Source organism: Tursiops truncatus, chromosome 15 (assembly GCF_011762595.2).
Source record: "Tursiops truncatus isolate mTurTru1 chromosome 15, mTurTru1.mat.Y, whole genome shotgun sequence".
Lineage (NCBI taxonomy): Eukaryota > Metazoa > Chordata > Mammalia > Artiodactyla > Delphinidae > Tursiops > Tursiops truncatus.
Genome location: NC_047048.1, coordinates 21130401 through 21142659, shown reverse-complemented (window position 1 = coordinate 21142659; position 12259 = coordinate 21130401). Strand labels below are relative to the sequence as shown.

General features: G+C 45.0%; 1 protein-coding gene across 1 annotated transcript in view; it reads left to right on the top strand.

The window, feature by feature from the left end:
• Positions 1 to 12259, top strand: part of OTOA (otoancorin) — a 70992-nt gene that overhangs the window by 43190 nt on the left and 15543 nt on the right. The window contains exons 20-23 of the mRNA XM_073792214.1: positions 1260 to 1395; positions 2366 to 2556; positions 4146 to 4239; positions 9160 to 9289. Coding sequence (XP_073648315.1) covers positions 1260 to 1395; positions 2366 to 2556; positions 4146 to 4239; positions 9160 to 9289 — 551 coding nt within the window. The remainder of the gene's footprint in view (positions 1 to 1259; positions 1396 to 2365; positions 2557 to 4145; positions 4240 to 9159; positions 9290 to 12259) is intronic.

Genomic DNA, 12259 nt, shown 5'->3' with positions numbered 1-12259 from the left:
TGGCTGGAAGGAGAGAGACAGTGGAAGCTTATTTCTGTAAACTTGACCTTGGCATGGCTGTCTTCTTCCACACATCCATGTCTCAGCTCATGCCTTCAGAGGGGCTCTCCTGGCTGTTCCCATATCATTCTGCATTACAGAGCCATTTAATTTTCTTCCTTACATTCATCACTAGCTGAAATGATCTGTTTTATTAACTGGTTTCTGTGTTTCTTCCCCCTACAGCATCCCAAAGACAGGGGCCTTCCCCTCATGTCTTGTTCATGGTGGTAGCTGGTGCCCAGCACAGTGGTTGGCATGCAACAGATGCTCTGTATATATCTGCCGAATGAATGAATGAAGAAATAAATAAGATGGTGATACTAGGACTGGAGAGGCGAGAACAGATTTGAGTAATATTAAGATGCTAGCAAGGACAGAATTGGGGATAAAGAGACAAAGGGGTCTGGGATGGCAGAGAGGAGGCAGAACATGTTTGGGGGAGGAGGTTGAATTTGCTTTGGGAACAGTCAGGTGGCCATGATGCCACATGGCTCCAGAGCCGTCTTTCTCAACCTTTATTTCATTATTGCCTCCCGAAGGGGAAAAACTTAATTTCTCCCTAATGAGAGAAATTACAAGGAGTAAGATTTTGTTGAGTAGGGTTGAGCTTTGGCGGATCACAAATCATTGTAATAACTAAGATTCCCTGCCCCCACCCTCCCTCTCCCTGAACCAGTTTCTCCCCACGGGGGTGATATCGCTCCTGTTGAGAATATACGGTCAAGAGCTTGGAGGAGAGTTCTGGACGGGGGTTGACAGAACTGGGAGTCATTTCTCTTACTTTCTCCACTCTCTCCTTCTCGTCCTTTTCCCTCCACTTTGTGTTTTATTCTCTCTTCTCGTTGTCTCTTTCTTCTTCTACCTTTTCATTTCCTTTCTCCTCATCTCCCCTCAACCAGTCCACCAGCCAACCTCTGTTTATGGAGATCCTGTTCTCTGATCAGTGCTGCTGGGTCATGGAAGAAGGGCATGATGGGAAGCTTGTTTCCCACCTGTAGGAGAAGAGCATTATGCAAAGTTTGTTTCCCACCCACAAATTAGGAGAATGATGGGTGGGAGGCTTGCTACCTGCCCAAAGGAGACAGAACATCTCTGGGGAGAACCAGCATTTAAGGAACACCCCTGTGATAAGCTCTTGGGCATACAGACCCCGATTTCAGGGACAAATACAGAGCAGCCACTGTTTTCCTTCCCTCATTCTCTCCATCTCTCTCCAGGGCTCGCTACCTGGCTTCTGTCCCAGCCTCCCAGTGTGTGCCCTTTCTGATCAGCCTGGGGAAGAGTCAGTTGGACTCCTTGGTTTTAGATTCCCACAAAAAGAATTCAGTCCTCAAGAAAGTACAGCAGTGCCTGGTAAGGAAACTCTTCCTGGGTGACACTTTCACTGGTGTCCCTTCCCCTCTAGGTATCTGTGGCCATCCTGGAGAGCCCTCAGGGGATCTGGCTGGGCTCTCAAGTCTGATGTGATGGCCACAAGTGGGCTCTGAAACCACTGGGTGGAACACTCTTGGCTACTAGTTCTGGGGACTGCCATTCTGGGGCCTGAATGTTGGCAGGCCGCTCTGGAGGACAGGAAGGAGCACAGTACACGGAGTCTGGGTTCTAGACACACATCTGCCACTGCCTGGTTAGGTGGCTTTGGACAGGTCACTTCGCCTTCCCGAGCCTTGGTCTCCTCATCTGTAAGATGGGTGCTGTAGCACTTTACTCATGGAGTATTGAGGACATGAAATAGGTAATATATTGTTTAATGCAAAGGCCCAAAGGGCAGAGGTGACAGTTTCTTTATCTTGAAAAAGTGGATGATATTAGTACTCACTCTTTTTTTTTTTTTTTTAGTACTTACCCCTTAAGGTTACTTTGAAGATGAATGGATTCAGGCATGGAAATACTTAGAACAGTGCCTGGCACCTAGTAAGCACTCGATAAATGTTAGCTATTTTTGTCATTTTGAGAAAGAGCTCTGGAGGCTTTCAAGGGCTGTGCAAACTTTGAAGTGCTGTGTTTATTATTGCAGTACTATCATTATAAGGGTTACTGAACTCTGAGGTACCCTCGGAGCAGTCACAGTGATGCTGACCACAGCCTCACTGAGTGAATGCTCACGGTGGGCGTCTTCCACCCACACCCGCCCCCCGTGGGGTCCCCCAGACTTCTGGGGCCGGCACCCCTGGGGTAAAATTAGGCCCCGTGCCTTCTCTACAGGTCCATGGCAGGGTAGGCGATTCAGATCCTGGAACCTTTACGAGGTTTGGGGTCGGGAAGTGTTTTACAGGATCCAGCCCCACTGGACCTTTCCACCAGCTCCGCTTGTTGGTTTCAGAATGACTCCGTTGCTGATGAGTACACCGTGGACATCCTGGGAAACTTGCTCTGTCACTTGCCAGCGGCCGTCATCCACCGTGGGGTGTCCCCCAGGGCCTGGGCCACTGCCCTGCACAGCCTCAGAGACTGCCTGGACCTCAGCCCCCAGCAGAAGGTGGCAGTGAGGCTCAGGCTCTTGGAACAGCACGGGTGAGGAGGGCCCGGGCTGGGCTCCAGGGCTGGGGTAGGGGGGCTGGCGAAGGGGCACCCGGCCCTGGCGCTCCTGCCTCAGAGCAGAGTCTCTAACTTAGGACGAGGTTAGACACTTCGATTGATTCTGGAAACATGATCTTTTTTCTTTTGGCCTCAGATTCCCTGTAAGGTGAGAATGATAGCTGTTCTACAGGCCTCATGTGGTTGCCGCCAGTACATCTTGGCTTGTGGAAAGGGAAAGGGTTTCAAAAACATGGTACTTTACAAATGCGTGGCGGTGTTATTATTATTTTTGTTGGGAAACACCACCACCAATAATACTAATGCAGATAATCGAGGCACCGTCAGCTCTGGGTGAGTGAGAAGTCCCTGGGGGAAGACAGCTGTTCTTTCCCAGGCAGAGTTTTCTGAAGTTAGGTCAGATATTTGAGTAGGGCCTAGATATCGGTCAACGGTTAGACAACAAATGTTTTTGGAGTAATTACTGTGTCCCAGACATTTACTATTATATAGAGTTTAAGAGCTGGGACTTGGGAGCTTGACTCCTTGGGTTAAATTTTTCTACCGTCTGCTGTCTGTGTGATCTGGGAAAAGATACGCAGTCTTTTGCACTTTATTTTTGCATCTGTAGGATGGGGACAGTGAGAGTCCCCACAGGGCTGTTGTGATGATTAGCTGAGTTAACGCATTAAGTGTTAAAGCACTTACAACAGTGCCTGGCATGTAGTACTGAGTATGTGACAACAGCATTTTGACTAGGAATGAAGATACAGTGGTTATTATTAAGTGTGGCTCCTGCCCTCATGGAACTTACAGTCTGTTGGGGTAATATCGTTAATCAAAGAGTTAAGGGAAGGCTTTTTGGCCGGGGGTGGTTTGCCTTGGTCCTAGGAGAAAGGGTCATCATTGCTAACTGGGCAGACCTCCTTTAGAGATATCCTAGTGTGAGGCACTTCCCCGTGGACATTTGAGGTCTCCACAGAACAACAGTGGATCCTGTGTCAGTGCTGTTATTATTCTGCCAGGCTCGAGAGGAAATTTCATCTTGCTATGGGAGGAGACCATTATGGTAATTTAAAAGGAGCCGATATATCTTTACTGTTCTGTTGAGAAAAGGGAGGAAGGAAACACTCTGATGCAAATGACAGAAATTCAGTAGCTCAATTCACACTAAAACATGGGAGTTTACTGAGTTTAGAAATGGATGGGACTTCAGGCATGGCTGGATCCAGGGGCTCAAATGATGTCATCAGGAATGTGTTCCTCCCATCTCTCAGCTCTGTATTCTTGGTTGTGGCCTTTATTTTCTCCATTTGGTGAGAGGAATGGCCTCCAATATGCTTTTTACTGCTAGAGATGCCAGAAGAAAGAGAGAGCTTCTCTAGTAGCTCCATCACAATTGCCAGGGATGACTCTGATTGGTCCGTTTGCATCACATGTCTGTTTTCTTGGTTAGGGGCGTGGGACCAAGTGATTGACAGCCTCTCCAGGTATAAAGATAATCTTTTCCTAAAAGAAAAAGATGCTGGGGGACAAGGACAAGAGCGTGATTTTTCCATTTACTGTTTATTATTATCTCTCCTTAGACTCCCCCAGAACTGGACAGCTGAGACTACAAAGGATTTGGGACCCTTTCTAGTACTTTTCTCAGGAGATGAATTAAGCTCTGTTGCCACAAAGGTACCTCTGCGTTCTATCTTTAGAAGGCTGAAGGAGTTTGAAGGGGAGAGAAAGTGTGGTTAGTTATATTCCCTTGGGTTTTCTGCCAGTTTGTTTTTCTGGAAACTTCCTGCCTGCCTCAAAGAGCTCAGGTGTTTCCAGCTCCACTCCAGGATGCCCAAGGTTCAGGGAAAGGGAGTGAGGCAGCCGCTAAACGAGCTCAGGGTCTTTCACTTGGCCTCTGCCCAGATGTGCACAGGCTGGGAGCTGTCATTTAGCTGCCACTCTGCTATCTGTGTGCCTCCCACATGCACGCCTGTTCGAGGGCTTACACCCACCAGCGCCATATGCACACGCATATGTGTGTCCAGTGTGTGCAATCACATGGGCAAACATATTTAATCCAAAACCAAATCTTTATTGAGCACTAACACTCGACTTGGAGTAACTCTCCAAGAGTTAGACAAGGCCAAGAGGCATGCCAGATGAGCATGTACTAGTCAGCTTCTGCTGTGTAACAAAGGCACACAATCTCACCGGCATGCAACAAGAAGCATTTATTTCTTGCTGACTGGTCTGTGGATCTGGGACACTGAGTTTGCCTCTAGGGCTAGGCTACCTGGAGCGTGTTCTTCTCGCAGTGAAAGTCTGAAACTCTAGAAAAGGGAGTGCAAAGTGCAGTTCTCCTTAAGGCCTGGGCTGGAAAATGGCCGGCTGTCACTTTCTATCGGCCAAAGCAAGTCACATGAGCAAGCCCACCTCAGTGGGGCAGGAAGTCTCCTCCATGCAGGTGGAGGGTGGGGTAAGAGGGGATGTTTGCTGAACAAGAGTTAGATCAACCACAAAGCACGTCCATACACCCTCACCCCTGTACTCACACACGCAAGATGTATGTTGTCACACACGCTCAGGGAGCCTGAGCACCTGGCACGTCACCCAGGTTCACACATGCACAGCAACATTCCAGTGTCCAGTCATGGTAGAATCGTCTCCTGGGGTGTCCAAACCTAGAGTCATAAGCAGCAGCTGCATGTATCTTAAATGCTTATCTAATCTTTTTTTAAAAAATCAGCTTTTGAAATCGAAAAAGTCTTGTATCAACATGGTTAAATCTCAGAAACGCAGTGTATGGAAGTTGCAAAAAAATATGTACAGTAGGATACGAAGTAAATAAATACTAGTTAATTTTAAACACATGCAAAACAATGCCATATGTAAGAGAACTTTAAAAGTACATGAGAATGGTTAATTATCAAATATCAAATTCAGGGTGACAGTTAACTTCTGGGGAAGGAGGGAGGCCAAGGGTGAGGGAGGGAGCTATCAATTATATTTGTGATGTTTTATTTCTTAAGCTGGGTTCTGGGCACATGGGTGCTCTGTTGTATTATTCTCTCTACTTTTGTTTTAATGCCTGAAATGTTTAGTAGAACAAGTAATACATGCTCCTGGTTAGAAAATCCCATCTATACCAAAGGCTATAGGATGAGAAGTTTCTCGCCCCACATTTCTAGGTTCCTAGCTTCTCTCCTCAGCAGCAGTTGCTGTTCCCAGATTCTTCTGCATCCTTTCTGGAAAATCTTCCTCCTGCCTTTACATGTTCTCCCTTTAAAAATACAAAATGGAAAATACTCTGCTGTGCAATTTGCTCTTTAGAAGTTAACTATTTATCTTAGAGCAGTTTTGCTCGTGACCTTAGCTGCACGTGGGAATCACCGGGGAAATTCTAAAAGGGACAGACACATGGACCCCACCCCAGACCAATGGTCTCAGAATCTCTAGGGCAGGGCCCAGGTGTCTGTGGATTTCCCAGGTGCTTCTCACCTGCAGCCTGGGCTGGGAACTACTGGCTTAAACTGTGATTCTGATTCTGAAGATTAGAATAGAAGGAGGAACTATAAAACCCAACGACTTTTGGGGCACACTCTTTTGGTGACTGGGACACAGAGACACACTGCTATAGGGAAGCGTTTGATGAATTCTCTAGACTCTTGGATAGATTACCAGTAGTATCCTGAGCTTGACAAAGTGCATCAGCTCTAGATGAGAAATGGCACCTTCTCCAGGGCAACCAGAGGCCCCCTCATTGCTAGTCTTCTCCTAGAACTCAGAGATAACTCTTTCCTCCTCCTTTTATACATATCAATTTTAACAAAAATGAACAAACACTACCAACCCCAAAAGACGTAGGCATCCATACATTTTATAGATATTATCAGATGGTAATGATGCAGCATCTAACAGTCCCACAGAGAAATAAGTATGCGTATTTCCTACATCTTGGCCAGCATTAGGTATTATCACTTTATTTTGTTATTGACAATCTGATGGGTGAAAAACAATATATACTTACGTTATTGAACACGTATTGGATTAGTACTGAGATGGGGTATTATTATCTATGATTCTTGGTAGAGACTAGTTGGGCTGGGGATTAAATTTACATGAGAAGCTGCTACAAGCGTACCTCGGAGATATTACGGGTTGGGTTACCGACCACCGCAATAAAGTGAATATTGCAATACATCAAGTCACATGAGTATTTTTGGTTTCCAAGTGCCTATGAAAGTCATGTGTACACTGTACTGTAGTCTGTTAGTGTGCAATAGCATTATGTCTAAAAAACAATGTAAATACATTAATTAAAAAATACTTTATTGCTAAAAAAATGCTAACCCTCATTGGAGCCTTCAGTGAGGTGTAATCTTTTGCCAGTGGAGGCTCTTGTCTCGACGTTGATGGCTGCTGTCTGATCAGGGTGGTGCTTGCTGGGGTGGCTGTGTCGATTTCCTAAGGTAGGACAGTGAAGTTTGATGCATCCAGTGACTTCCTTTCACTAAGGATTCCTCTGCAGCATGCAATGCTGTTTGATAGCATTTTACCCACAGTAGAACTGCTTTCACAACTGGAGTCAATCCTCTCAAACCCTGCTGCTGCTTTATCAACTAAGTTATGATTATGTAATATTCTAAATCATTTGTTCCCATTTCAACAGTCTTCACCAGGAGTAGTTCCATCTCAAGAAACCACTTTCTTTGCTCATCCGTAAGAAGCAACTCCTTACCCATTAAAGTTTTATGAGATTGCAGAAATTCAGTCACATCTTTAGGCTTCACTTCTGTTTCTAGTTCTCTTGCTATTTCCACCACATCTGCAGTTACTTCCTCCACGGATGTCTTGAACCCCTCAAAGTCATCCATGGGGGTTGAAATCAACTTCTTCCAAACTTCTGTTAATATTGATGTTTTGACCTCTTCCCATGAATCACAGATGTTCTTAATGGCATCTAGAATGGTTAATCCTTCCCAAGAGGTTTTCAATTTACTTTGCCCAGATCCATCAGAGGAATCATTATCTATGGCAGCTATAGTCTTAAGAAATGTATTTCTTAAATAATAAGACTGGAAAGTGAAAATTATTCCTTGATCCATGGGCTACAGAATGGATATTGCGTTAGAAGGCGTGAAAACAACATCAATCTCATTGAACATCTCCATCAGAGCTCTTGGGTGACCAGGTGCATTGTCAATGAGCAGTAATATTTTGAAAAGAATCTTTTTTGTCTGAGCAGTAGGTCTCGGTAGTGGGCTTAAAATATTCAGTAAACCATGTTGTAAACAGATGTGCTATCATCCAGGCGTTACTGTTCCAGTTATAGAGCACAGGCAGAGTAGATTTAGCATAATTCTTAAGGGCCCTAGGAGTTTTGGGATGGTAAATGAGCATTGGCTTCAACTTAAAGTCACCAACTGAATTAGCCCCTAATGAGAGAATCAACCAGTCCTTTGAAGCCAGGCATTGACTTCTCCTCTCTAGCTATGAAAGTCCTAGATGGTATCTTTTTCCAATATAAGGCTGTTGACTGTAGCCATTTTTGTTAATTATCTGAGTTATATCTTCTGGATAACTTGCTGCAGCTTCTACATCAGCACTTGCTGCTTCATCTTGAACTTTCATGTTATAGAGATGGCTTCTTTTCTTAAGCCTCACGAAACAACTTCTGCTAGCTTCAAACCTTTTTCCTGCAGCTTTCTTGTCTCTCTTAGCCTTCATAGAATTGCAGAGAGTTGGGTTTTGCTCTGGATTAGGCTTTGGCTTAAGGGAAGGTTGTGATTGGTTTGATCTTCTATCCAGACCACTAAAACTTTCTCCATATCATCAATAAGGCTGTTCGCTTTCTTATCATTTGTGTGTTCACTGGAGTAGCACTTTTAATTTCCTTCAAGAACTTTTCATTTGCATGCACAGTTTGGCTAACTGTTTGGTGCAAGAGGCCTAGCTTTCAGCCTGTCTCAGCTTTTGACAAGCTTTCCTCACAAAGCCTCATCATTTTAATTTTAATTTAAAATGGGAGCCTTGTGACTATTCCTTTCACTTGAACACTTAAAGGCCATTGTAGGGTTATTAACTGACCTAATTTTAATATAGTTGTGTCTTGGAACAGTGAGCCATGAGGAGAGGGAGAGAGATGGGAACAGCCTATTGGTAGAGCAGTCAGAACACACACTACATTTATTGATCAAGTTCACTATCTTATATGGGCACAGTTTGTGGTGCCCCAATTACAATTGTAATGTCAAGGATCCAGGATCACAGATCACAGATCACCATAACAAATATAGTAATAATGAAAAAGTTTGAAATATTGTGAGAATTACCAAAATGTGACACAGAGACATGAAATGAGCAAATGTTGTTGGCAAAATGGTGCCAATAGATTTGCTTATCACAGAGTCGCCACAAACCTTCAATATATAAAAAATGCAGTATCTGCAAGTGCAGTAAAGCGAAGTGCAATGAAACGACGTATGCCTGTATAAAGAAAAAAAAGCAATGGAGGCAGTGAAGCAGTGTTCCAGTTTACACTCTGATTTAAGTCTGTGTTTCATGTGCTTTAATTATTATTCATTCCTCCTCTTTCATCTTCGCTGCCCTGCACAGTTTCCTGACATCCTTCAGCAAACAGCTTCCAAGATGGCTGGGACTTTGCCCCCCAAAGAATTCCTCCAGGCTGTCTTTGAATCTGTTCGGAACAGCAGTGAGGAGAGCCCCAGCTCTGACCGCAGCCCTGGTGAGTGTTTCTGGGGGTATCTGAGGCCATTGTCATGGCAGCAGTGTTTTGGTTAAGTCCCTGGCTTCAAGAGGACTCCTTGTCCAGGGGACTGGATGCAATGTTTGCAAAGCAGTAGAATAGCAAAAATCCACAGGGCATAGAATTACATCTTTTTTTAAAAAAATAAATTTATTTATTCTTTTTTTTTTTTTTTTTTTTGGCTGTGTTGGGTCTTCATTGCCGCGCATGGGCTCTCTCTAGTTGAGGCAATCAGGGGCTACTCTTCTTGTGGTGTGCGGGCTTCTCATTGTCGTGGCTTCTCTTGCTGCAGAGCACGGGCTCTAGAGCACAGGCTCAGTAGTTGTGGCATATGAGCTTAGTTGCTCTTGGGCATGTGGGATCTTCCTGGGCCAGGGACCGAACTCATGTCCCCTACATTGGCAGGCGGATTCTTAACCACTGAGCCACCAGGGAAGTCCAGAATTACATCTTTGTAAAGTGATTTGGAATCACATCTTGCATTCCTTATGCAGGCCAGTAGGTTTAATGGGTGAACACGTGCAACAAACATTTCAAAACAATTGATTTAAGGACCAAAATGGCTGTGTGGCTATGAATTGCCATGCTGGGGCCAGGCTGACTGGATTTGGATCCCAGGGCTGCCACTTATGGGCTGTGTGACTTTGGGTAAGCTCTTTAACCTCTCTGTGCCTTGGGTTTTATCCTCGGTAAAATGGGGATAACGAAAATCCCTACCTCATTAGATTATCGTGAAGGTTAGTGGGTTTTAAACCTATAAACATGTACACAACAGTGCCTGGCACGTAGGAAATGCTCAGTAAGTATTAGATATGATTACAAGTATTATTGTGCACCTACTGAGTGCAGACTTTGTGCCACGTAGGAGGGGACAAAGTTAACCAGACCCGAGAATAATTGTAATAATAAAAGTAATCTGTGCTTACTTTCTTTCCTGCCACAAATAATTTTTGAGCACTGAATGTGTGAACAAAACAAAACCCCCTGCCCTCATAGAGCTTACTTTCAGATGGGGTTGGGGGTAGCCAGACAATAAATTACAGACGTAAGTGAAGTACGTAGTATGTCGTGTGATGAGTATCAAGAAGGAAAATAAAGCAAAGGACAGGAGTCAGGGAGCGTGGGATGTGGGGCTGTAATTTGAAAGGAGAACACAGTTAAGGAAGGGCTCACTAAGGTGACGTTTGAGGAAAGGCCCAAGGCAGTGTGGGAGTGGGCCCAGTGGGGACCTGGAGTTGGAGTCTTCTGGGCAGAAGGAGTGTGACAGGAGTGGGGGAGGAAGGAGGAATGAGGGGCAGTGTGGCTGGAGTGGGGTCTTATCTCCTTGTAAAGGAGACCCGAAGGTGGGGTTTCATGGCGGCATCGAGCACAGAAGTGTCGTGATCGGTCTGACGTTCACCTTGGGTCGTCGCCTCTCCGTGCATTGTCTCGTCCTCACCTCTGTCTATGGGGTGGGCAGTTTGCTTTCTCCCAAAAGCAGAATGAGGTTTAGAGGGATTAAGAGATTTGGCCAAAGTCTCAGAGTTAGTCAACGGCAGCTCTTGGAATTGAACCCAAAGCAGGAGATGTTCGCCACTAGCCCGTACGGTCCTCGCTGCCTAACAGTCCGGTTGTCATATCGCCGTGCTCCTACTCTCTGCCTGTGGATACGTGAAAGTAAGACTTTCCGCCCTTGGGGGAGGATGCGCTTAGCTCCAGTGCTTAATTGGAGTTTTCTTTAGTTGGTTCTGGGTATTAATTACTGCTGTGCTTATAGTCATTAATGGATTAGCAGAATTACTACTTGCTTTCATTTTAGTTAATTTTTGTGTGTGTTGATTCATTCAGTGAATATTTCCTGAATACCTACTATGTGTCAGGCCCTATTCTAAGCCCCAGGAAGTGATAAGACCAAGTCTCTGCTGTACTTTTAAACCATTCTGTTCTCTAATTCTGTACTTTCACTGAATCCTGCTTTCATTGGAAAGTGGGGCAAAGGGAGTCCAGGAGAGATGGGTCTTTTGTCTCCTCCAAGTGGGTTGTGATAAAGATGTTTGAGGACCAGACATGTACCTTTGACCTGGTCCAGTTCTGCCTCTTGATTAGAGTCCAGTGAATTTCCATTTAAGATGCAGTGAAAGGGGCATGGCCACAAGGCTTGGGAAATGCCCAGCCCCAGGTGGCTCTGGTGAGTCTGTCAGCATCAGGGGTCGTCAGCTCCTAAGATAAGAAACCCAGGATTGCTCTTAAGGCAAAGGTTTTCTCTCAGGTTGGGCACATCTGGGCTAGCAAAGACAATATCTCATTTGTGTGTTGCTGAGAAAGTGGTTTGACTAGGCATGGTTCAGCTAACTCAGGACTCATATGGATGGGTTTCTCCTGTTGCCAAGGAAAATGTAAGAGACCCATTTCTCCTCTGTCCTGGGATGGGAAGGCCATCGCCTCCACCAAGATTTTTATGGAGGGCAAATCATCTTCCCTTTCCACACTTAGATAGGAGCGCCCCTTCCTTATAATTCTGGAAGCCTTAACTCTGGGTTGCAAACTCAAATGCATGGGGTGGCTATGGGAGGTAGCATAATAAAAATGGCTAACATGTATTGAGTACTTACTGTATACCTGGCACTGTTCTAAGTGCTTTATAAATAATAACACATTTAGTCCTCGCAAAAATTCTATGAGGTAATTTTATACTCATTTTATAGACTAGGAATCTGAGGCACAGAGGGGTTAATAGCTTTGGATTTGAATCTAAAGCCAGAACTGTTCACCACCACCTCCTGTTGCCCTCAAGGCAATTAGCAGTCCAGTCATAATGACGCAAAGCTCCTACTGTGTGTGTGCTTGTGGCTTTGCGAAAAGTTGGCATTTCCATGATTTCGTTCGGAAGAAATGGCACAAGGGGGATTCAAACTGGTCCCTGAGTCCCTGAGCTCAGTTTCTACCCTACACTATTTCTCATGGATAAAT